General features: G+C 33.3%; 1 protein-coding gene across 1 annotated transcript in view; it reads right to left on the bottom strand.

Moving 5' to 3' along the window:
* The window catches only part of WC2_17 (blue light receptor), a 78,805-nt gene extending 53,031 nt beyond the window's left edge, over positions 1-25,774 (bottom strand). The window contains exon 1 of the mRNA XM_051217443.1: positions 24,392-25,774. Coding sequence (XP_051064843.1) covers positions 24,392-25,591 — 1,200 coding nt within the window. The 5' untranslated portion in view covers positions 25,592-25,774. The remainder of the gene's footprint in view (positions 1-24,391) is intronic.
* Between the last annotated feature and the right edge of the window lie 1,754 nt (positions 25,775-27,528).

The following is a 27,528-nucleotide window of genomic DNA, read 5'->3' as shown; positions in this document are numbered from 1 at the left end:
CAATAATGAGTATCCACGATCCTATTCGAAAGGATTATTTTAAACAAATCATTAACTGAATGAGTTAATGTAAGGTGGTTGGAGATAATCGTCAAAAAACTCTGGATCATGATTACAGATTAATTAACATTCGTCAGCAAAGTGTGTATTAAGAGTATTGATACGTATATTGAGATTCAAATGTACGTCATTTGGCTTCATCGGCTAAGACATTACTTCTAAGATCTTCGAGCAATAACTGATCTCCAGTAGGACTGATTACCTTTAATCACCTTATTTTAAAATAGTAATTAATCAGTTTAGTTCACTAATATTTTTATTGATTTATAATTTCTCTTTAGATGTACATGTAAATTTCCAACATTCAAAGTACATATGTAATAAGTTTCTCATCTGTAATGGAGTATACAACGAGTAAAGTAATTCAATTCACCACGGTTTGACTGAATGAAGAATAAAATTCTAATTGAGATCATTAACTGATTGATGTTAGATCAACAGTGCAGACCTGGAAGCACTGAACGTCCATTTCGTCTTATTGTGAGACTACTCAGCAGTGCGCATCCACAACCCCACCGTGATCAGTGGAGCTAATCTATATCAGGTAGGGACAGGTGTCTACCTCAAGTACAATGGAAAATGGTCATGCGATTTCGTGGATTGGTTGACATTAGACATTAACACAGTTGGATGCCCGATCAGTGGTCCAAACGTTAAGCGTTCGCGCGCGAGACCGAAAGTTCCGTGTTCGAACCCCGAGGGTAGGATCGTGGATGCACACTGCTAAGGAGTCCCACAATAAGACGGAACGCCCACCCAGTGCTTCCAGGTTTTCAACGGTGGTTTAATATCAATCGATTAGTGATCTCAATTAAAAACTTAATAACCACCACAACCCCATACTGATAAAATTCTATACTGATAAAACAATTGGCGAGTTCAAAAATATTGATTGATATTTTTCAATGATTTAAATACTCTAAAAACGAATGACAATTCTTAAATATAGTGTAATAATACATGAAAGTTTAAATACCACCCTTGTTACCTAGGAATATTCACTAGCATAACTGGCTTAATAATTTGCAGTTTGTAAATAAGGCATTAGTTCACTTTTGAAACGAATTCCCATGTATATATTTTGTATTTAATATAACGGAGAACAATCTACCTCCATAGGTGTCTTAAACTTAGTCAACATTTAATTTAAAGCAATAATTTACTCACTTAACCCAAAACGATCAAATGGCTAGTGTAAATTTACTTCAAGCAACTTCAGTTTGAACAGTTAAATAGTCATGTCAGTAAAAATCTTGAAGTATACTCAATTCAATGCTCAGTATATTATTCTGTAATTGAGTGCGTAATAAATGTGATCAACACTTTCAATACGAATGTTCGATATGAATAATAAAAGAGAGGGTCAGTTCAAAAAACTGATCGATGAGGAAATTTTACTTTAAAAGGTTAACTACTTAAAAGTAGGTACATATATATTTGACTAAAATTTATGGATAAGTTATCCTAGAACTTTCTCATTAATACATACTGTATTGTAGGTTGTAGTGAAGGAGAACACAGGTGAGAACAACCCAATAATATTTAACACAGTTACAGACTTACTTGGTAAAATAGAAAAACCGTACTATAATAATTAATTTGCAAAATATTCAGTAATTGTCTCGAACTTCATTGTTCTTACATTTCCATACTAATTGCTTTCTATTCCCGCCCTTCCTTTCTTGATCTTCCCCATCTTCTGCCGCCAGACATTACATTCCTGACTCTCGTCATATACTAATTATATCAATATAAGTAGCACGCACCACGAGGTCAGTTATCTGAACTGTTCTACTGATAATAATGACTTTAAAAGTTTGAACTTTAATTAATATAAAGATTTCTGAGGATTCGTGTTCAACAGAGAACTGGGAAAATTCTAGGAAACCACTCTTAATTAGAAGGAAGGATATAAGTGATCAGTCAATTATAAATACTGCCTGAACTCTAGGGAAATATTTAGGGACATGTATACAGTAATAAACATGTCTTTGTTTTAAATAGAGATCTCCAACTTCAAGCAGCATTTATTGTCATGCATTAGAGTAGAATTATTTAATAAAGACAATTATTAGCATAAATATTGAAAACTAGAAACCACTAGAGAGCTCTATCGTTCTATTACAGGATTCTTCATCACAGTTTATCACTGACATGAAATCTATACTATCAGAACGCCAAGTTAGTGTGTGATGTTTAGAGTATTAAGTTGTTATTTAATGATTTACATTTCTAACTTCGGTAAGCTTATGACATTGTGATTGGTGAGATTTGTTTACTGGTCACTAACTTTGAGAAGTGGCATCTGGAATTCCAATGAAAAGAACTAACTAATGGGGTTCAAACATGCCGGATGTAAAGGACTAAGTTACACATCACAGATATGTTAATCATTGTATATTGACTCAAAGATCTATAAACTGAATAATCATCAAGACAAATGAAGGTTAAGAATAGAATGACTGTAGATGAGTACTGCTGAATAGTTTCATACTAGAAATAAACATATGTTGAGCCGTTTCTTAACTTCCCCTTATCATCTAACGTCAGCCAGTCTATGATGTTAACTGTTTAACCTGATAATTTTCTTAAAGAGAGCAAGAACAAACATTGGTGCATAATAATATGGATTCATTTTATTTCTCTAGGTTCGCATCAGCTGCTTACAACCTAAAATATTTAAAATTCAACATTATTACAGATATTGACATACTTATACATAAGAGGATGAATAAATGTATCATGGTGTAGCGAAGATTCCAATAGAGTTAATGAGATCATAAAATTTTGTCTCGAGTAAATAAAGTTTGAGAGGGAAAGTTCCGGAACATTGAAATAGTGACTAGAACACATGAAAATAGATTAATGGTAATAAAGAAAATGTGAATTCAAATCAGTCAGTTATATATGATGTGATTTTAAAATTCAGGAAGAGTTGTATTAGTGAATGACGTAATAAATAATTAAGAGGGGGGGGTATTGCTACCAGGGTAAAGAAAGATTTATTACTGTCTTTTTTTGTATACATAGGTCTGGTTTTAACCGTTTGATTGCTAATGCTTCAGCTTGATTGTTTAATAATCACCTTGAAGGATTTCAGTGTATCTACTTCGTGTCCTATGTCAAGGAGATGTCTTGCGATGGCATTGTTGAATGCTTTCATTCCATTTGATGTTAAACTTTTGATAATTTTCAAATAAATCTCTATACTAACTGAAGTTCTATTAAAAATACCGATCCCCTTACATTGGAAATGCTAAGATTTCCAATATATAAAAGTCCTTTATGTATTTAGCTCTAATATGTCATATGATAATATTTATTACATTACCATTAAAAAGATCTAACTTGATCTACCGTTGAAATTGTTTTTTAATCAAACCATTGACTAAAAGGGAATCAATTATCCTATTATGTAATCTTATCACTATTAATCAATCAATCAATCAATCAATCAATCATGTGACTTGTGAATTTGGTTAATTTATAAAGGGAAATAAACAGGTAACAAAGTTTGTACATAGTTTATGGACATCTAAAGAAACTTGTTAATTCATAGTTAGAATAAACTACATATTATAGAAAGAAGGTGTAATTATGAAATATTGAAGATAAGAAATTCAACTGTTAAAATGAATTTATTATTGAATTCTTTAATAATTCATTTCATGGAATGATCATGGTTGAATAACCGTTGAAAATCAGGAAAGAGTAAAGAGTTTTTCGATGGTATTATATAGGATTTCTTACGTACGTCTACGAAACTACAAGGGATTGGATCTGAAATAATTTTGCTTTAGGGTGAATACTTAATCATTAGAGCACTGAGTTGGCATCAAATGGTGTACTTTTTTATTAGATCAAACAACTTCTAATGTCATCAGTAAGTATCTAGTTTTCACGCAACACAGTTGAACTCCACTGGTCACAGTCTGAAAGTCCTGGGTTCGATATGCGCACTACTGAGTAGTACCATATTAAGATGAAGAAAAGCTGTTCAGTTAGTCTTTCTTCGTTTATGAATGGTAACTTAGCTATAGTCATTTCATGATGTAAACAATGAATATCACCGATCTTCACGAATTCTTTATCGGTTTAATGAAATTTAGACACTGAAATCATATCAAATTTATTGTTTTCATTGTGCAATTTTTGTACATGATCAGATAAGCGTCGATAACAACAGTAACTAATAGTGACTTTTGAATATTGGAATGAGAGAGCAGGAATAAATAAACATTCCGAAGAATTTATAGTATCAGTAATTGACATAAGTTCGACAAGAAAATAAAAACCAGTGTTGATAAATGAACAAATGTATTGCCATATCACACTTTCATTATGTAGTACACAACCATAAGCTTGACAGAAATTGGGCCAAATACCTCTAAACCTTTCTATGTCCGACCATAAAAATTATCGCTAAGTCAACCCCCCCCCCTTAGTGATAGGTCTTATCGATTGAACGCTATACTAGTTTCCTAAGCTATTCTGGTAACCCGCAAGCTAGAACTACACAGCGACTTGAACACCAGAGAGAAGACGCAAGTATGAGGGAAAATACTTTACTCCGAGGTTCATTCTATTACAGAAAATATAGGGTTTTCATAATATATCTAAATGTCCTTGGGTCGCTGGAATATTCTGGAATGCTACTAAACATAGTAGCACTGTAGTAGCCAAACAATCAGAGCTTCCGCATCTGACGTTTCTCTACCTTGATATTTCTGGCTAAAATTCCAAATGAACGCTGATTGGACGAAACACTTCTTAGTGTTTCTTGATGCTTGCTTTTCTTTTACAAACGATTTCTGTATCACCCCAACACTTAATTAAATTTAGAGAAAAATCCTAAGAAATATTTCTTAATGTCAATGAAAGTCTAAAACCAGTACAGTTCAACAATGGAAACATCTTCAATGAGATAAGAATCAATAACGATTATGCAATTTTACTATTGAAATATAACTAGTCCATGATATATTTGGAAGAATAGTTCATGTAATATTAAAAAAATACCATTTTTTTCTCCACTTCGTACATGAAATATTCACATTCATAAATTAATAACCAGACACTTATATATATAAGTTATTTAACTGACATGATTACGTCATAAATTGAAAGTAGTTGATTACATTAGATACATGCAGTATTAACATCACTGAAGTACATCATCATCATCATTATCATTATCATTAATCAACACTCTTACCTTCCCCCCACCCAGCAACAAAAATACCCTAATAATTTAATACAGAAAAACTAGAACAATACAATACACTATAGAGAAATATTACATTTGATCATAGTCTACGTCAAACACAATGATTATGATTATTCTTTATTCCCTGTCTATAAATATTACAACGTCATTAGTGATTATATGTGTATTGAAATTTAAGTTAAAGTACATATACTGTGTAAATGTTTACTGATAGTTTGTTGTTTTGTTCTTTAACCAATAATAATAATAATAATCAATAAAAATGTCCAATTATGCATTAGACCATTTGTTTATTATAAAAAATCAATGAACCAGTTAGTGACAAATGGATATATGGATAATAATAATAATATTAATGATTATTATTATATCAAAGTTATTTTATCTCTTCATAGTTATAGTTATATAATATACCCTTGTGGGCCAGAGTAATTTTACATTGGTTTTCAGGAGAACCAGACACCGTATAGGCTTTAATGCTACAATCTGGATGGTACAGCTCATTCCTGTGGCGCAATCACACAAGTATCAAGCACCCTGATGGACTATTCGCACCATTCATATACACATTCACATCACATGTATTGTTATTCCGATCGATAATCGCGTGAATCAATTATGGACAGCACGAATAGGCCAAAGTTGACATATTCCGCTTACACGACCGTCAAATTCATTATGCTAGCAGTGGCGACATGCCTTACACTGTCCTAATGATAATGGCCCTCGAGAACACTGAAAAGCAACCACCAGTATGAATGAAATCGGTTAACCAGCAAAACAATTTTGTGCATGAACAGTCAGCAGAACTTGCCAAAGCAATGCCGAACCATCCTCAATACTAATGGCGAACCCCCAGCCTCATATGAGACCTTCAGCACTATATAGCCATTTAGCTTATACTGCATACAACACATATGTAAGGTAGTGAACAAAATAGTCCGGCCTGAAGCGTTATGGCTTAAATAACGCTCAAAACCCATTGTATGGTGTGGGAATACTATTACTGGACCACCAAAATCATTTTTATCACATTTGCGAAATTTTCATTTTTCCGACTTTTCAGACCCTGAGTTAAGGGTAGTATCCCTTATTTTATCTCTTAACAAAGATTTTTTGTAAGTAAATACAGATGTTGGCTATCGGTGGAATCCTAGACACGCGTTTCATCCTATTTAGAACTCGTCAAATGGATTTACCTGCGTCTCAGAATTGAATGTTTACTCTGAGACGCAAACCATGTAGAGTTAGTTTCAATCGCTATCACGTTATCCACTTAGCCACTGAGTTCTGATATCCACTTGCTTGTGCAATGGAATGAAGTTTAAATTCACTTGATGCAGGTAAATTCAGCTGAAGAGTCCCAAATAGAACGAAACGCGTGCCCCGGATTCCACTGCTAACCATTATCTATCTTCGCTTATAATGTTTTTGAATTAATGTAATATCGAGGCAATCCGCACAGGATGTACATATGCCAATAACAAACGAATCAACTGCAATCCTAAACTTCAATCGGAAGATTTAAGTAAAACAATAATAAAATGGTTTTTAAGTTACATGATCACAGATTGATCTCATTTGAACAACGAATAAAAACAAGGGAGTACTGGATATCTTGTCTATTCTTATATGGGTCTTCTGTAGTAAACAGTTACAAACAATCTATCAGGGATCGGCTGCATAATATTCAGTTCTTGCAGCAAGCATTCAAACACTAGAACTAAAGTTTATGCAAAATAGGGTAGGGGAAACCAAAATATTGTGTTATGTCTTACATCAACTCACACACTGTTTTTGTGACATATGAAAACAATACATTAAATATACTAATTGCACACAATCCATGAGTTGTTATTTTAGTTGCTTTCTGTTTTCCTTTTTTCTCTTCATTTTCCTCTTTTACCGCAATAATTCTACTGTCGACTCCTGATGCATACTACTTATTTCTATCCGAACAAGTAGTACACACCACAGAACTATTGACCTCCACCAGTTGCCACTTCCGATTCGAATACTGTGAATGTATTCAACGAAATTTGTCAGAAAGAAGTGGATAGATTATTGTAGTTTGATTGGAGGGACTTTATAGAGATCAGTTAGATTTTAATGACAATAAGCCGAATACTAGGACAGAATATCTATCGTGTGTCTACTTGTTTTCAGTGGCACCCCAACTGACATTTATTTCTGACGAATACGACCTACAGGTGAAACAGTTTCCATGAAGACACTTAAACGAGAATAGATAATTTACAATGACTTATCAACTTAAAGATTAATTCTCCAACTGAGAAATAACGGACGTTTGAATGATAATAGGGATCTAGTACAATTTCGTTTGAAACAGTTAATCCAGATTTAATCACTCAAAAAACACAAGATCAAAGCAAGAACATTCACAATCACGATGTGATGAATTATATTTCGCAATGAGTGTATACCTATGTATACATAATATGTATGCTTACAGGTTATATGTAAATTCACAGTCCCATATGAGTGACATATTGTATTATTATTATTATTATTATTTCATTTTATTCATTTATTGTTACCAAGAAATGAAAAGTTGATGAATCAAGGTATTGTTATGGTTAATAAAATAGTTTTTTATTCGATTTCCTTGATGGTTTATGAATAGTTTATTGATTTATAGATTTGATAGCTTCAATTCTACTATTTCTCACGTGACATCACTTTGATTGTATACTTTTTTTCTAAAGTACATTATATTGTAGTTTCTATCCTGTGGATAAGGAAGTTTTACATAGAGAATGGGGAAATGGAATTCAAATGCTTATTATGAAAATATCCCCCACCGAATGCCCTGGTACGGCTGAGGGTGGGGAGAGTTAGCTCTCTCTCTCTCTTCAAATGCTCTCACATAGCAGCGCGTATACAGCTACTGTCAGGGAAGTCCTACTCAACACCTCGGGGTGTGTGTATTGCTTACGAAATTGAGTGGATGAAAAGTGAATGTCAGGCGCTTTAAATGAGTTGGTGGATATGATGAATCCACCTACGTGACTTGGGAATCCCTCATTATAAACCAATGCTGCACATGGGCTCCAGTATCTTAAAGAAACAAATGGCGTATGAACCAATCGTTGGTCATCGGCTACCATGGGACTGCATCTCCTGACGTTGCTTCGCCGCCTTGTGGATCAAACCTTTGGGTCGTAGGCTTAAGGTATGACCCCTAAGAAAACCATCTGCTTCAGTTTAGGCACCTGGGCAGTACCACATCCCACAAACAAATCAAGTGCCCCTTTATACCATTATTCATGTGTTCAAATAGTAATAATATAATAATAATATTATGAAAATAAGAAGGATTTGAGTTCATAGTGATTAAAGTTATACCGATATTTGTATAAATCGGAAAGATGGAGTATGATTAATAGTAATATCCAGAATACATGTTTTATCTTAGTTGGAGCCTTTCAATTGAATATAATTGTCAATAGGTAATCAATTGATCGTCTAAGTTTACTGATGTCAACCATTTATCTCTATTAACACCTATGAAGTAATCTGCTCATGATACTCATAATATGTTAACAGAGAATGATTATAGAAATTCCTTATTGTTAACGACCAGCAAACCTAGATATTTATACATACAAAACACTTTATTGATGTTTGATGTATTATTAATTATTTACCTGTCTTATTGTTTTAATGGCGAGACTAGAATTTATGGATGAACCAATCAGGTATTATAGCTGATATCAGTTCGTGATGAAAACCCTAGATGTAATTCCTGACACTAGCCGTCAACTGTAAATCATAACCCTCATTTGGTTCTATTTATCATGTGGACACAGTCAAGGTCAGTCTAGCATGGCTCAAAGGTCATCCATAAATTACAGTCCCATTGTTTTAATTATATAGTAACAGATATCTAATCATAAGTATATTTATGGACAACAATGAATGATTTTGACGAAATATATTACTAGTATATTACTAGTAGTGTGCAATTACAATTCTATACAATATTGAACACAACAAACTCTATATCGTTGAAATCACTGTTTCAAAATACCACTAATATATATATTTTACAAACCCATTGTTGGTTGAAAGTATTTTACTGACATATTTGATATAGATCCTTGTCAGAAGATTATAGATACGATTATGTATTAAGCTAATAATTCAAAACTCTAACTTTAATTGATATGAATGAGTCTTTTGTTGTTATGATCCATACCGATTGAATAAAAGAAATAGATCTCCAAATCTATCTAGAAGTTATCTAGGTAGAGACCCATTAATAATGAAAAACAATGAACAAGATCCATTCTAAATCAATAAGTACATTTTGAACTTGATGTCATCTTCACTTCGTATTTAAGGATCAAACATATTCATTAAAAATGTATACGTCGTGAATTCCTCTGCCTGACGTAATCACAATCTATTTTATATAACCCGGAATAAAATGTTTATCTAGACAATCTCTACAAGATGTATTTTTATGAATAAAGATTGATCAACATTAAGATCACAGCATCAACAACGAGATAATTCAAATCATTTCTGATAATAATAGTTGAGGTCACCTGTATTGTTTGTTACAAATTCAAATTATCAAGAAGTGTTGAGAACTATTTACATCTAAATACCGAAACGTTTGCCATTGGAAATATTCTTTTGTTCATTCTATTGAGAATGACTGTAAAGTTTAATATTCGAATCAGTAATTATTTGGCATTCAAAATTAATTAGTTCTACCTTGGATAGTTAGTTTACTTCAGGATGATAGATTTGTGAAGCTCATGCAATTTAAGAATAGATCACTTGACGAAATGATCAAAGTGCATAAGAAACATTTTTCAAATCCTAGTTCCAGATTCTTCAGAAGTTCTCATTGCTCACTACTGTAGTGACCAAATTGACTGAAATTTAAAACACCGATTAAAAGATATCAATCAAGTATTAGTTCTGAATGATGAGCACTTTGATCCTATAAGTAACATAAAATCATTTAACAACATAGACGAATCTTATTGATAAGTGAAAACTAGTTGAAAACAAATATCTATGACTTCTTGTCGACTAACTATAATTATGTAACTGTTGGGGACGTTAGATCCCCAGAACTCACTTGGGAAAGGACCTAATTTTGTAATTTATTTAGAATATTTGAATTTCTTTGTTTTCGCGCCAAAGACGCTCTTGTCACCTTCATATCGTATTTCCCATTGGTAAATATCTTAGATGCTATTGGTCCGTCGCGTCTTTTAGTATGCTATTTGGTAACTCTTTCCAAGGACGGTTTTGTACTGTATATATATGTTTTGAATTGTGTTTGTTGTTGTCGCTCGTTTCTGGGTGAAGAATATAATTCCCATTCCAAGCTTGGATTTCTCCCTCTAGTTAGCGGGGCTGGGACGCATCAAATAGCTAGCTTACGGGTGTTTGGTCACCGAGTCTTGTTCTTGTTCGCAGATTAAGTGAAATCATGACAGCTTCAAACCTAGAGAGCCAATCGAGTCTCTGAATCCTCGATTCTTCGTTCCGTTCCGAGTAAGACGAATCAGTAGTAGCATTCAAGTTAACGAATATAACAGTAGCATAGATCTAAATCTTTTCCAGTGATCAATTGATATGTTCAATAAATATAGATTAATGATTGACTGAATTAATCCTGAAAACAACTACTCATTATTTTCAATTTATATGATTATTTAGAAGAAAAATTTGTTAATTTTGAAACTATTGAAATTACTACAATCTCCACAAAACCCCTTGTGATATGAATCAACAAATGCGCACTACTGACTGCCTTCAAGGTGTATATCCTGGAGTTCTTGTAAGAAGTAGTGACCAGTGGTGTTTAACCGGGTCTGTTGTGAGATAGTAACTCACTGATGCCGATGGTTGATGTGTCACTCAATTTCATGGATTAGTTGAAGTTAGACATTAACACTGTTGGATGCCCGCCGGTTCATTGGTCTAGTGGTTAAGCGCTTACGCGCGATAAGTCCTGTGTTCAAATCCTGCGAGGCGAGATCATGGATGCGCGCTGCTGAGGAATCCCTTCACAGGACGAAATGGCCGTCCAGTGCTTCCAGGTTTACGATGATGGTCTAGCTTTAATTAACTCACGATCTCAACTGTTAAAATTTTATAACTGACAAAATAATGTTTCAATATTGATTTTGTTGTGAATAAAAGTCAGACAACTAATATTTACCACTGGTAACCAGTAAGAAAGGTCAAATTCAGTATTGAAGTGACCTTTTAATTTACTGACAATTTTTTTTCCTGAAACATGTGAATAAAATTTTATGAATAATAAAGAATGAACTCGTAACTCAATTACGATATCGGACCTAATAATGTGAATAAAATACTTTCTTTAACGTAAAGAATGAAGATTTATGCTAAGCTTTGATTGTTTTTACGGTTATCACCTATCTCAGATGTGTGGGTTTCTTATGACCTAAATAAAGGTTATCATAGCTAGACAGAGTGATCTGGTTACACGTATTTTGACATAGCTTATACTGTTTCTAAAACAAGCAAAGATAATGGCTAACAATAGAATCCAGGACGTGCGTTTAGTCCTATTTTGGACTCGCCAGCTTGATGTACCTGCATCTCAGAGTTGATGTTCACTCTGAAACTCCACTGCTAGCCACTATCTATCTTTGGTTTGAAAGCTTGTAACCTAAGGCAATATCGAGACAGTTCGTACAGGATGCCCATATGACAGCAAGAGACTGATCAAGTAAATAACACCAAGTGAATGTTTCTAAAATAGTTTAAAATTTTTTTCAGAAAATAGATGTTTTATAGGTAGAGATGAAATTAGGGATCCGCTACTCATTTTACTAAGAAATCATCTGAATGCATTTTTATCTCTCTCTTCACTTTGGAACTGGAATCCACTAATTTGAATTGTATCTCTAAGTCTATATCATCAATTATTTGTTTTATTTTTATGTGTGTCGATACACATATGTATATACATAAGGATCGTTTCAAAAAATGAGGTTTTTAGAAAACCTTTCATTTCGATGGATGAGATATGAATACATTTAAAATCGGCCTCAACCTGTTAAAGAACTTGTGTCTAATGTGGTATGTACATATACGTCAGAATATATCAACATCATCTACTTGAGATATTTTATCTATTAACGCTATTGAAATATCTGGAAAAAGCGAAAGGTATACCGGTAATCTGTTTATCACTATAATGTTATGATGTCAGATGCAAAGTGAAGTGATAAATTTCTTCTTCCAAAAGATACTTAAACCCGTCTTATTAACCAGCCCTCCATTACTATTCTTCTTCTCAGTCTATGTCTTCTTTGTCATAGCGGGACATGTTTATTACATTTGAATGTTGAAATTAAATGCTCTGAATGGAAGCTATTAGGTTCAGCACAAACATTTTAATGTTCACTAATTGTGTTTTAAACAGAACTTTTATTTGTTTGTTGGGTGATTGCTACATTTCAAATCACAATTTTTATTGAAGATCTCGTTTCAAGCCCTAACAGTCCATTATATAATTGTGTCTATCATCAGTCACATGGATCTGCTTACACTGAAATTCTCTTAAAATACAGCTGCGCATGACTCCAGACAATTGAAAACTTATTAAATATTTTAAAAATGCTTTCCCTTACTTCAATGAAGTGAAAGTAATAGCTTTGATTTATTCTAAATTTCTTTCATAAAAGAATAGTCATCGTTGAATAAAGACGAAAAACTACTCAATACTACTTATATTAGTAATTCAGTAGATTTCACTTGTAAAATAAACCATTTTTTAAGTGAATGTCTAGTATTAAACTAAGCATTTTTTCACGTCATTTAAGCGAATGTATATAAGTATATATATAGGTATATACATTTGAATGTAAATGAGATGAACAAAAGTAAATCGATTTACCCATTGTCTGACCTAAATTGACAAATTCAAACATTGAAATACAAAGTTTTCACTCATTATAATTAATAGTATAATTCAGCGACACAGTTTATGAGTAAAATGCTCAAGTCGAAATACTTGATAAAAGCATAAATTTGTATTTAATTGAATGATGAATTCAATGTGAAACATGAGCAAAACTCTTATAAAGTTCTTAGTATGGGGTTGTGGAGATGATTGAGATTTTGATTAAGATCATGAATCGATCAATGTTAGATCATCATTGAAAAGCTGAAAGCACCAGACGATCGTATCGTCGTAGTACGGAACTCTTCAGCAGTGCGCATCCATGATCCTGCATGTGGGGATCGAACTCAAGACTTTTGATATGGTGCATGAACATCTAACCTTTAAACCACTGAACTGGCATCCAACGGTGTCAGTGTCTAACTTTATAAAGTTATTGAAAAAATCTATTTTCTAGCAGACTATGTTATTCACACTTTTGCTCAAAATTATACTTGTTCGATTAGATTTATGAAACTTCTATCCATTAGAAATTATAAAAGGAACTGAGTTGATTTTATAGTCCATCCCATAAGAGGTTAATAACTGAATAGGTTGGTCAGTGGGTATATTTGGTAATAATTTGAATGTAATTAGTTCAATGTTTCTCATCGCATTTCAAATGAATGAGACAAATTACTGATGTGAGAGTACAACATGTTACTGTCAAATCTATAATTGTATGATAGAATTTTATTCATTTGTCTGTACTGTTATATTTGTACATTCATGTGAATGGATGATATAAAAGTCGTACCTAACTTAAGTGTGAGTAAACCTACAGTAACATAAGGAGAAGACATTCACAAGATGAGTATCGAACAAGTCGAAACATTCATAGTAGCGATCGTAATGATAAAGATCAGACATTGAGAATATTGTTCAAAAAAGGTGTATATAAATTAATACTAGGATACAAGATCAAGAACAAGAAGCAAAGTGAATGTATCTATGTCAATCTGCCTCATTCTGATGCATGTCACTCCATTTCTTTAACAACCGATTGAGATCATCGTACTGATTCTAACCTGATAGTCTTTATCTACTAAAATTAATTCTGATTAAAAGTCAATAAATTTATAAACCGGTTTATGCCATGATTTGATGTTACATAGCTTGTTCATAGCTACTACCTTTTACAACTATAATTATAAGTCAAGGAAAACAGTAGTTGAACATACTAATACAGTTTGAAATAGGCAATTTCACCAATTAATATTGTGCTTAACTAAAGTTTCACGCAACACTAGTCATAGTAATCATTTAGTAATTATGAAATTAACTCAATCATCTAGAAGATACAAGTGTTTATTAACAGTTGTCTATGCAAAATACTTTGAATCCGTTGGCCAGATACTACCAGCAACAACCTACCATGGGAGAGAACAAACCAGATCCCAGTGGTGGAAGAAATCAAGAGAAAGCACTGGAAGACGATAGGACACACATTGATGAAAGCACCCAACTGCGTTATAAAGTAACCTCTCACTTGGAATCCTCAAGGTCAAAAGAGAAGAGGAAGACCAAAGAGCATTACGCTGAGAAATGAAAACAAACATGAGAGGAATGAACAACATTTAGATAGAACTAGAAAGGAAGGCCCAGAAAAGAATGGGTTGGAGAATGCTAGTCGGTGGCCTATGTTCCTTCGAGGGTAACAGGCATAAGTAAGTAAGTAATTATGAAATTATTTATCGAATAAAACGAATTCTACTAATTTATTTTGTTTATTTAAAAATAATTGTTTTTGTAATTAAAAATGTAACATCAACATTCAACTTGATTTAATGTTGAAATGGACACATGAATCATGTGACTTATTCAGGTATTTATTTATGTATTTGCTATTTGTTTTATTTATTATCGAGAACTGGAAAACGACCTTTTACTGACATATCTATTCAGTTCCCATAGAATACGATTTTATTAGTTGTTTTAATTTCACTGGTTGAAACCATGAGTCAATTGAAGCTAGACAACCATGGAAAACCTGGAAGCGCTGGACGCCCGTTTCGTCCTAGTATGGGACTCCTCAGCAGTGAGCATTCATGATCTCACCCCCACGAGATTCGGACCCAGGTCCCACCAGTTTCGCACCAGACGCTTAACCAACTAGACCACTGAGCTGGCATCCAACGGTGTTAAAGTCTAACTTCAACCAATCCACGAAGTTGCGCCACTGTATATATCATGTTTAGAAAATAGATTTTAATCAGATATTTCTAGAGAAATAATGTTTTACTCAATTATTTCATCAATAACTGATAAACAAGATGAGGTAGGATTGATTATATAAGAATCACTGGTTAAATGTTTCGTCTTGATATGGAATTGTTTAATAATGAGAAATAATGATCTTATCACAGTTAAAAACTTGAACTTCTGAGGTTCATAGGGAATACGTTATGATTTGTACGATTGAGTTGGTATCTAATAATCCATAAAAATAAATTAGTTCATTAAGATTGCTGATAGCGATTGGACTACTTGAGTTTGCTACAGAATCATACATGTTCAGAGTTTCGTTCCAATTTCAGTCATAGAGGTCTAATCTCAGAGGGGGGGGGTATAATGATATAAAGTGAAATCTACCCAACAGTTCCTACGTTTCGAAGGATGTCCAAGTAACATTAGCCTGTGGTTTCTGCATAGCTGAATAACCTTCCCAAAATTGCTTCTTTCAATAAATCCCATTAATGACGAGTAGAATAACACATTAAAAAGAATTTAGATTTCTTGATATTCACTTGTTTGATAAGTAATCCAAATTATTACCAATAACTTGTACGGTAGTCAAACAGTCTTTGACTTATACTGTTTTGTAAGTTAATTAAAGTTGAAGTGGACATATATCTCGCATGAACACTTAGCTTAGATTATGACTAACAGTGGAATACAGGATACTCGTTTTCTTTTATTACAAAATCGTCCAACAGATTCACTTGCACCCCAGTTCTAATATACACGCTAGAAATAAAACCAATCGCATTTCATTTAAAACGTCAACACATTATCCACTGAGTTACGGAGTATCATTGTGAATATTAATGCTGAGATTCAGGTACATCCATTTGACGACTCATAAGTCCAACGGAACTCACCTACTAGACTGCAATGCTAACTTCTACGCAACTTTATATAAAAACTTGTAACTTAACAGTATTATCATGACAATCTTCTCAGAATGTACATGTGTCAAAAGACTGATCAACTGCAGTTACTGACACCAAAGTTCAATCATGTACAGATAAATAATGTTTACTGTTGAAATAACATTCTTGAAATCAGATTAAAATACTTAATCATCATCACTTAACATTCGGGTGGAGACAAGTATCTACCTCAAAAAATGGAAGATGGTCGCACAATTTCGTGGATTAGTTAAAATTAGACATTAACACCGTTGAATGTCAGTTTAGTGGTTTAGAGGTTGAACGTTCGCATACCAGACTCAAGGTCTTAGGTTCGAATCTCACGTGAGAGATCATGGAGTCGCACTGTCGGGGAGTCCCATGCTAAGACAAAATGATTATTCAGTGCTTCCAGGTCTTTAATCATGGTATAACATTGATCGATTTATGATTTTAATCAAAAACTTAACATACACTAATACTAGTATACAGTCAATGTATGTTTACGTTAATTTTCTCATCCAGTCAATAATCTAAATATGATTGGTAAATTGTCTAGTTTTAAACAATTTATTATTATTTATAATTATAAGTTTTGTTTAAATCAATGAAATTGTTTTGAAAAACCCGAATTTGAATAGTCTGTCAAAATGGACATGTAGTTTAACTGTAATTTTCTGCTAAGTCAATTTCATTTTCGTCATTCTCTTAAATATCTGATTTTCAACTTGGTAATAAGTTTAAATAGTTATTAACACAGACCGAAATGAATTAAGTAATAAAGTTGTAATCAAAGCAGATGCATCAGTGGGCAGTAATAGAGAGAGTGAGAGAGAGACGTAGACGGCATATTACCTCGTGTCATGCTCTCAGAGACCAAAAACGTTTCATAGGAATAGGTTCATTTAGAAATAAGTTCACTACTGGAGATTTTTCATTTGTGAATCGCCTTAGAGATCCGTCAAATCAAAGTACTGTGCACCAACCATGTATGCTCTTTCCGTACTTTCGTAGAGGTCGTAACATGAGACTTACTGAAGCAAAGAAATTACATACCTATGTTTTCAATCGTTTCGTATCCTGGAAACCTTTACAATTTTGCTTATTCTCTGACAATATAAAACTCAACATTCAGGTTTTTGAGCAATTCTATTACACCTAAATTTCGCCATTTAGGATTACGATAGTGTTGCGAAAAAAAATCCATCTATGAGAATTCCAAACACCAGTTACAAACAACACATCCAAAGTAGTGTTAAGCCTTATGGAGTATATGTTTATTCGCCTCCTGAAGTGGCAACAACCATGAAACAAAGATCGACCAATTTTATGGCCCTTCGGTTTAGAGGGACTAGAAGCCAGGTGACATCTTTTCACTAATCAATACAGTAGTCCTAACATTTCCATTAGTTGAGTTTTACATGTCCAGTTGAGAATACAAATAATTATTTGTCATTTAAGTTTCCTAAATCACATATTATTGTGCATGTATATGCCATGAAATTAATCATTTGCTTTAGATACTAAACATCATTCTAAATAATCCATTTTTATATTGTTTGTTTGAATCTTCTCATTGATGATTAGGACTTCAATTGATCAGTGTTTTATTAGCATATATGTATCCTGTACGGATTGCCTCAATATTGCCATAAGTCGCAAGCAAAAGATACGGAGTTCGAGTCTCGAAGTGAAAATCAACTCTGGAATGCAGATACATCCATTTGATGAGTCTCAAATACGACAAAACAAACACTTTGATTTCCACTACTAGCCACTATCCATCTTTGCTTATAAACACTCTGAATACTTCAGTGAGATGTTAACTGTTAAGTTCTAGCTAACATGAAGCCTATGCAAAGCCATGTTACGGATATATATATATATATATATATATATATAATATGGAGTGCAATTTATTATTACCGTGAATTATAAACTTTAAGAAACAATAGTTTTGCGCCTTTCAAATTACTCCAATTGTCTGCCAGCAAACCTGGCCCGTCGTTCCTTTCCCCCGGAAACCTTAAGAAATTAGGCTGTAAACTCTTATTTTTATCAGATTTCATTTTTTTAGTTACCGCCTCTGTATGTCCATTTAGCAAAGGGGTTACGTAAAGTAATGTAGGGGTGTAATGGAAAGTGTTGATTGAATTATGGATTATAAATCTGAAAAATGTCATAACTAACAAGTGAAGTGGTTCAGTGCTTTCATTTTGTGAATAGGGAATGTAAGTGGTCATTTTTTAAAAGAATAAGCCCACTCCTAGACAAGTTTATCATTGAATTTTCGAATAATAATCTTCATACACGAGTAAAGAATAGAGAAAGACGATATCTATCTAGTCACCGATGCATTCTGAGAAATAGGAGCATAGTTTTTAATGTCTACATAGAAAAACAATTTTCATTCAATATTATCACCATTTTACCTGAATAATATTAGACCAAATGCGATATGAAATTTATAATTTGAATCTGTTATCATATTAATGAATACTTCTTCATAATTTTTCATATTACCCTCTTCAAATCTGTTTCCCGGCATTAACAATCATTCTTAAAATGATATAATCGGTTATTATTGCCGTAATGCCCTCACATGGTCACTCGTATACAACCACTGTCAGGGAAGTCCTATTCACTGCCTTTTCGTGGTGTGTGTTTTTACAAAATTGAGAGGATGGAAAGCGAATGTCCGGCGCTTTAACCGGGTTGGTGGATACGTAAAGTTTACCTAGAGGAGTTGAGAAACTTGATTCCAAACCAATGTTGCACATGAACTCCAGAATCCTGAGTGAAAAAATGGTGTATGAACCAATTATTGGTCACCGACCAACATGAGACTGTATCTCCCAACGTTGCTCCAATTCCTTGTGGACTAGACCTTCATGTCAAACGCTCGGGGTATGGCCACCTAAGCAAACCATATACTTTAATTTGGGCATCCGGGCAGTATCACAGCCCTCACACAAATCAATGATAACTACTACTGGCCTCATTGTTATTGTGTGACGCATTTGTATTTGGTGCCCCTTTGTAGCAAGGTTTCTTTGTTCAAGTAAATTATATAATAAATTTAAGATGAATATAGAAGCAGATAATTTGTCCATTGATTAGAATCATGGTGATACCCTCAAAAGTTATCGATCAGACCAAGGTAAAAAAATTTCTAAGTGGTTTTAATGTCAGTTGTCTTAAAATGAATTATTTACTCAATATATTGATATTTCAATTTCTATGACCTCTTCTATTGACTTTATTCATTTACCATATTAAATTACCTCAGTAACACTATATTGACAATGTTATTCTTATATTTACATGATCAGTTTTAATATAGGTAATAAATTAGTTGAAGCTCGACAATAACGCTGTTGGATGCCGATCGGCTCAGTGGTCTACAGTTTAAGCGTTCGATCACGAGACCGATAAAACCTGGGCTCGAATCTCGCGAGGCAGGATCGTGGATGAGCACTGCTGAGGAGTCCCACAACAGGACGAAACAGCCCTACAGTGCTTACAGGTTTTCCATGGTGATCCAGCTTTAATTGTCTCATGATCTCAACTACTAAAATTACTACAATATCCACAAAACCCCTTCTGATTCATTAATTGTCTCATTTATTTAATCGTCAACTAACTCTTTTCATTTTGTTATATCTATGGCATCAATTAGGGAAATGAAGTTTAAAGACTATCGGATATATTGGATAGAACGAGAATGATAAGCTGATGGACGATCCAGTTTGTAATTCCAGTTCTTCTGATATATCGAATAATGTTTTTTAGATTGTAATTTTCTTTAGGGTAAATGAGAAAAGATTACCTTCTATGTGATATCCCTATATTTATAAATCTATTCATTGTTAAGCAACTTATACAGTCAATGCAAAACAAATCGTTGATGATCATTCTTGATAAAGTCAAATTTACCCTTAGGGAATATTATACTTTAGATTACAACTAAGATATGTACAGTGATAATGTGATTATACAAGATGATTTTGATAAGTTCCAAATACTAAGCCATGTCTATACGAATTCTGTTCAAGTTTCTATGCTGAATAACAGAATTAATGATAATATTCAGATTGAAGTCATTCCTAACAAATTACAAGCTGATAGTACCTAACTCATTGAATAATTAAAAGTTGATTACCATACAATTGAAAAAAAAGGAATCTAAGAAATTTAGTCTCTCTACAGTTTGTTTGGAATTTGATTACAAGTGGAATCCAGGGTATGGGTTTCGTTTAATGTTAGACTGGTCAGCTAGATGTACCTGTTTCCGAGTGTTGTAGAAAAATGCTTCTTGAATCCCTGATTTAATTGCATACCAATCATTCTAAAAAAACTGCACTATTTCAGTTATTTAAGTATTAATATAATGACTTGTGCATTTACATTCTAGTTTAGGCGAGATATCCGTCTACCAACCAACGGACGAGTTTAGTGGGCAGCAGTTCGTTCCATCCTACTTTATGGCAGTGAAATATGGCTGGTAAGAGTAGAGGATATTCGTAGTTTACTAGTAGTCGATCATAAGTGTCTTCGAAGCATTTCTCGTATATCGTGGAACCACCGAGTAAGTAATGGAGTTGTTAGGAATCAGGTACTAGGTAAGGATGGCAAATCAATTGATGAGGTAGCGAAAATTCATCAGTTGAGATGGCTGAGACACGTGTTACGTATGCGCAACCACTGACTGACACGATGTGCAATTTTTCATGGTGTAGGAGTAGGCTGGAAGAAAGCTAGGGGCGGCCAGGCCAAAACATGGCACAAATCCACGAAGTCACTGACAAGTGGATTGAGCCATGTTGGTCAGCGTAGTCTGTCTGGTTGGGGACCGCGAGATGATAGCAACCGATGGTTGGAGACCTTGAATGACATGACTCAAAATCGTCTGCAATGGCGCCGGTGCATCCCACACTTTGTGTTCTTCCAAATTCTAATCTTCTCAATTCTTCATGTCCCATTTTTTTTCTCTTTCCAAATTTATTTCACTGTATTATACTCCTTGAATAACATCTTCAAACCCTGAACTTTCCGATTACTGCTTAAACTCTTACGACCTCTACCGCTATGAGATTTGAATCGATAACTGCATCTCTGTTCTAATGTGGTATGGTAACTCGAACTGATCTACATGCGTACGAAGTTCTACGTTGTTACTGACTCACTGACTGATTTATATTTTAGTTGATTAGTGGTTCGAGAAAGTCTACAATATAGATTTCTTCAGGTTAGATAAACATTGGGTGACTACAAGAAATTATATTAATGACTCCATCTAGTATGGGATTGATAATGAATGATGAGTTGTCTGAAGATCAGATCCCAAACTATCAGTGCTTGCAATAAGTTAAAGTCGAATAGTCTACAAATGTTTAACTACAGACACTCAGCGATATAACATATTCAATTCAGTTGTCTTCAATCAATATTCTGTGCTCTAATTAAAGTGCATTAAAGATTGATATAGATTGACTTAAAGGGAAGAAGACAAAGATGATGGACGAAGGTTTTTCCTATGTAATGAAACGAAACAAAATATCTGAGTACACAATGTTATATATGTAATATTGATACTAATCTATAGTGAAATACAAAGTGCATCGAAAGTACTGGCTATGATCTATGCATACATTAGAAACAGTTAACTTCATTATCAGTTAACTCCCATTAAAAAAATCCACTGAGAATGTAAAGAATACTTAATCATCTGGTATCAACTAAGTGTTTTTTTATAAATATCCTATTTGCTGTGAAACACTCAAGACTTTGGCTCTAATCAGTATAAGGTAGTGGATATCTGAATTCAGTCCAGAATAAGATAGAATGACCATTTTAGTACCTCTTGAATACTACTGTTTATCAAAACATATTGATGAGAATTGTCTTTTAACTGAATTGACTAAATTGGCTGTTCATCTAAATAAGTATCGTCAAATTATTACAAACTTCAAAGATCATTCTATAGAATCAAATATAACTCAATGCAATGTTTTAAAAAAACGTATTTGGTAATTAAATCAACGTTAATTTCAGTGTGAAAAATCTATTCCACCCTTCAACTGTACTTTGGATTGTTCGTTTTAAGAGAGAGAGAGAGAGAGAAAGAGAACCAAGCACCCCCCTATCAATAAAAAACGAAAGATCTACCTTACTTTTACTAACAGATAAATAATCTCAATGGTTAATATCATGAGTCAGTTGAAGCTAGATAACCATGGAAAACCTTGATGCACTGGACGGCCGTTTCGTCCTCAGCAGTGCGCATCCACGACCTCACCCCCTGCGAGATCCGGACGCAGGACCTACTGGTTTCACGCACGAGCACTTAACAACAAGGCCACTGAGCCGGCACCCAACGATTTTAATGTCTAACTTCAACTAATCCACGAAATTGAGCGACACATCTACAATTGTCTTCAGTGAGTTACTATCTCACAACAAACCTGGTTGAACTCCACTGGTCACTGCTTCTCACTAGAACTGCAGGAAATACCTCTTGAAGCCAGTCACTAGTGAGCATATGTTGATTAATATCAGAAAAGGTTTTGTGGATATTATAGCAATTTTAATAATAGTAATTCAATAGTTGTAATTTTAACCGTTGATGCCGGCTCAGTGGTCAAATGGTTCAGCGCCCACGTCCGAGACTGATAAGTAATGGGTTTGAATCTCGCGAGGCGAAATCGTGTAGATCGTGATCACTGCTTCCCACTTGAACTCCAGGAAAAACCTCCTAAGGAGTCCTACAGTAGAACGAAACGGTCGTCTAGTGCTTTCAGGTTTTCTATGGTGGTCTAGCTTCAATTGACTCATGATCTCAACTATTAAATTCTATAAAACAAGTTCTGAAATATATACTCATCAATCGAAGTAGTTCACAACCAAGTTACATTGTAATTTCAATCTATAGAAATAGATTAGCCCGAATTGTTATTAAGACAGTGTAAAATTGATCTGCACTAGGTGATCAATCAATGTAAATAAAACATTTCATATAATCAATAATTTTCAGACAAACTAGACGCTTATAATTATTTAATTAAAGTAGTATTTAACGGAATGTAAAATTTAAATCAATGTCATTCACTAGTGAAGAAAGATAGTTGTTAGTGTTTCTAAGGTCACTGATTCTTATTACATAGAAGTTTTACGAGAGAAAAATTGCTCAATATTGACAATACTTTCTTCTTTGATACTGAACAAAACGGAAGATTAATTAACATTTCTTCGAATGAAAAGTGAAAATATTTTCAAGAGTGATCATTGATTACATTTGAAATGGAATCCGGATTCCGTCTTTTTAAAAACCAGATCACTAAAACTTGTAAGGCAACTATAAGCTCAGTGTCAGTATGTAAGACCATGAAGCCTGCAAACACAGGCATAAATTCGATAGAGAACATCATTTCGTTAAGATTTCAGGTCCTCGATACGAAAGAGCTCCACCACGAACGATACCTAGGCCCATGGTTTATCACCGATTCCCTTCAATCATCTAATAGCTCGATATGGTGTCATTTCGTTTAGCCTAGTGTGCACATTGCGATTTGATCGACACAATTCAGTTATCACTAAAGCATTAAATAAGCATGAAATTGATCACTACTCATTAAATAATCGATGATTAAGATGAACACGTTGAAATTCTAAGACGGGAGACTATATCGTATGAAAGAAGGAAAGTTGGAAGTTTGACAATTCTTTTCAAAAAACGAAGCATTAAGTTATACTATGAACGAAAATAAAATAATTGAAAAATACCCATTGAACAGCACTTCCATTGTCTGAATTTGTCAGACCTACCACGAATTCAGTACATCATGTAGTTATAAATACGAACTACAGTAAATGTATTTTCAAGCTGAAAAGTGGAAAAATTCCCCCTTAAATGGTCTCACCTCATAACTTGAATAATACAAGTTTATATATATATCATGTAAACGCTAGTCTTTCTTTCTCTATCTCTACATACAAATATTTCAAACTTACGATATTCAAGGATTGTGCATTGGATAATTGTGATTGGTTTTCTTGTAGTTCATTGGAATTTCGATAATACTGATGATGATATTCCTGATGAGAAGATGAACTTGAAGGAAAATTTGACTGTTTATTTCTATGATCAATATAATCGTTATTATTATTATATGCATGTGTTGTCATTGATTGTTGACTAGTGTATGTATGATTGTTCTCAACATTATCATGATCATTAACTACACGTTTGATTGATGGTTTATCTTTACGTTTAAAACTTTTTCTCAGATTAGTAAATACATGTTTAATATTTGATTTGATTGTTGGACGTTTATATTGAGGTTCATGCTGGTCGACATCGTTTTCATTCTGCTGTTGTTTTATTGATGTCTTCACATTAGTTTCATAATTATTATCATTATTATTAGTATCAATCTGTGAATTGTCATTTAATTTGTCATTTTTACCTATTACATCATCATTTTCTCCTCCACTATATGAAAGAGATACTGATGTATGTTTAGTTTGATTTAATTTTGGTGGAGGTGGTCGGTATGGATGTTTCGGACTATTTTTCTCATCATCTTTATCATTATTTATAAGTGATTCCTCTTGTGTTGTAATATAATGTTCAGCTGATTGATTTATTGATGAATTATTACTAATCGATGATTTATGGGTTGATATATCCGGTGAATTTTTTATTAAAGATAATTCAACTTCTGTTTTAATATCTTGATTATTTTCCAAATTGTTTTCTTGTAGTTGTTGACTTATCTCCGTATGAGTTTTGTCTTGTTTCGTTTCAATCTCATCTATGGAAACATCAGTATTCATTGGAATCACTTCATTATTGAATGTATCACTATGAGGACTTATTGTTTCATTTCTTATTATCATTATTCCAGTAGTTATTACATTTGTTTTGTTATGATTCTGTGGATTTTCTGTTTCATGATCATCTACCTTTGATTCTGAAGCAGTAGTTTCATGAGAATTAATACTTGATTGTAAATCATTACTATTAGACATATCTGAATGAATTGTCTTTGTTAATACTTCAGTTTGATTGTCATCATAATCATAATGATCTTCAGTAGTCTTATCAGTAGTTACATTATTTACAGTGCTACTCGAAGTAATAGTAATGGTTGTTGTTGTAGTTTCTTGAACGGCCGAATTCTCTGAACAGTTGACCTCGATAGATTCCATTTCTGTTTACAAATAATTTCCTTGACAATTAGTTCTTAACTATTTTGTTCATTTCGTTTTTGTTTTTGAAAAAAAAACCAGTAAAAATTTGTAGACCTGATTTCCTCCAATGGTAATTATTGTGAATATGACCAATCTATGTCAGAGTAATGGTGATGATAACAATAATGATAATAATAAGAGTATTATTAATGATAATAATATTGTGATTTCTTGTGTCATGTAAGTACATATGCACGCTTACATGTTAGTTTCAGTGTGTGTGTGTGTGTGTGTTAGATAAATATACAACACTGTGTGATAGATTAATAGAGACAAATTCGACGAATGCGTTCAATCTGTAGGTGTATATATATGTGTATGTTGTAGATTTATACGTGTTTTGCACACATGTGTTATGTATATTGGAACCAACTCAGCCAACAACGAAATTACAAATAAAAATGGTCTCTTAGCGAACTTGGTCTTGCTCTCTTTCTGTTTCTCTCTCTCTCTCCCTCTGAATCTAGTCAGTTGTTACTCTTTTTTTCTTTAGAAATAAAGTTTGATTAAACTTTACTCATAAGTGCAAAGTGCAAGTACACACACTACACATAACAACAATAACAACACACTCACACACATACACACCACATACACAAAATGAAATCCAACCTATCTGGTTTTTTAAAATGATGTGTTTATTCACATCATTTGTGTTTGTGTTTCTATATTCCAGTAAATCAATTAACTTATTACTTATTTATACGTATTATATATATAGAGAGAGATATGTATTCGATGTAGTGCAAAAGTCAATAGATTTCCATGTGACACTTCATTCAATTAGTCACATGAAATCATCAACATTATAATATCAGTAACATTGAAGAAAAATAAAAGAACATTGTACATAGTAATAAAATTAATGATTGAAAGTTGATGTTGTTTATTATCGTAAAAATTGATTAGGGGGAAAATATTTTAAAATTCAATAGACTTCTATCATTGTTGCTAAGTATCACTTATTAATAAAGGGTATGGGTATTGCATTGAGTTATTGTTATTGACATTAATGATAATCTTATTATGACTACTGATGATGCTTTTAATGGCCGAAACTGAGAGTAATTGTATTAATATTTATAAAAAAAGTATATATGAACCAATAGAAGTTAATTTAATTTACTTAACTACAATACAAGTATGAGAAGCTATTGACCATTTATAGTAATGCTGTTAATCCAATCAAAAGTTTGTTTCCTTGTGTGTGTGTGTGTGTGTATGCTAGTGTATCTATAATTGTGTAATGTAGTACTAATGGTAGACAAAAGTACATACTGATATTTGACATTTTAAACACAAATTGTAAACTAATTTGTTTAGGTACTGTAACTTTTGTGTATGTGTGTGTGATATGAAACCATAAGTGTTCCTTTTTATTTTTGAAGCACAGGTTTTTTATTTGTTTTTTAGAAAAAAAGAACCATTAAATGGAATGTAAAAATTGATATAAGTAGCATAGAAGATAATTCGAAATTATTACTTTTCCATGGTGAATAAAATCTCATTATAAGATGATGAAAAACCAATTATTAACACTGAAGGTCGAACAAAAGTTGGGCGAGTACTTCTAGTTAGTCAACAACTGACCAGTGGACTTCAACCAGGTCTGTTGTGAGATAGGAACTCACTGGTGACAATGGTGGATGTGTCGCTCAATTTCATAGATTAGTTGAAGTTAGACATTAACACCGTTGGATGTCGATCAGCTCAGTGGTCTGGTGGGTAAGCGCTCGCGCGCGAAACCAGTAGGTCCTGGGTTCGAATCTCGCAGGGGACGAGGTCGTGGACGCGTACTGCTGAGAAGCCCCACAATAGGACGAAACGGTCGTCCAGTGCTTCCAGGTTTTCCATGGTGGTCTAGCTTCAACTGACTTATGATCTCAACCATATTC

Source organism: Schistosoma haematobium, chromosome 5 (assembly GCF_000699445.3).
Source record: "Schistosoma haematobium chromosome 5, whole genome shotgun sequence".
In the NCBI taxonomy this organism is placed as follows: domain Eukaryota; kingdom Metazoa; phylum Platyhelminthes; class Trematoda; order Strigeidida; family Schistosomatidae; genus Schistosoma; species Schistosoma haematobium.
Note: the sequence above shows the minus strand (reverse complement) of the source record. Positions and strands in the feature narration are given on the sequence as shown.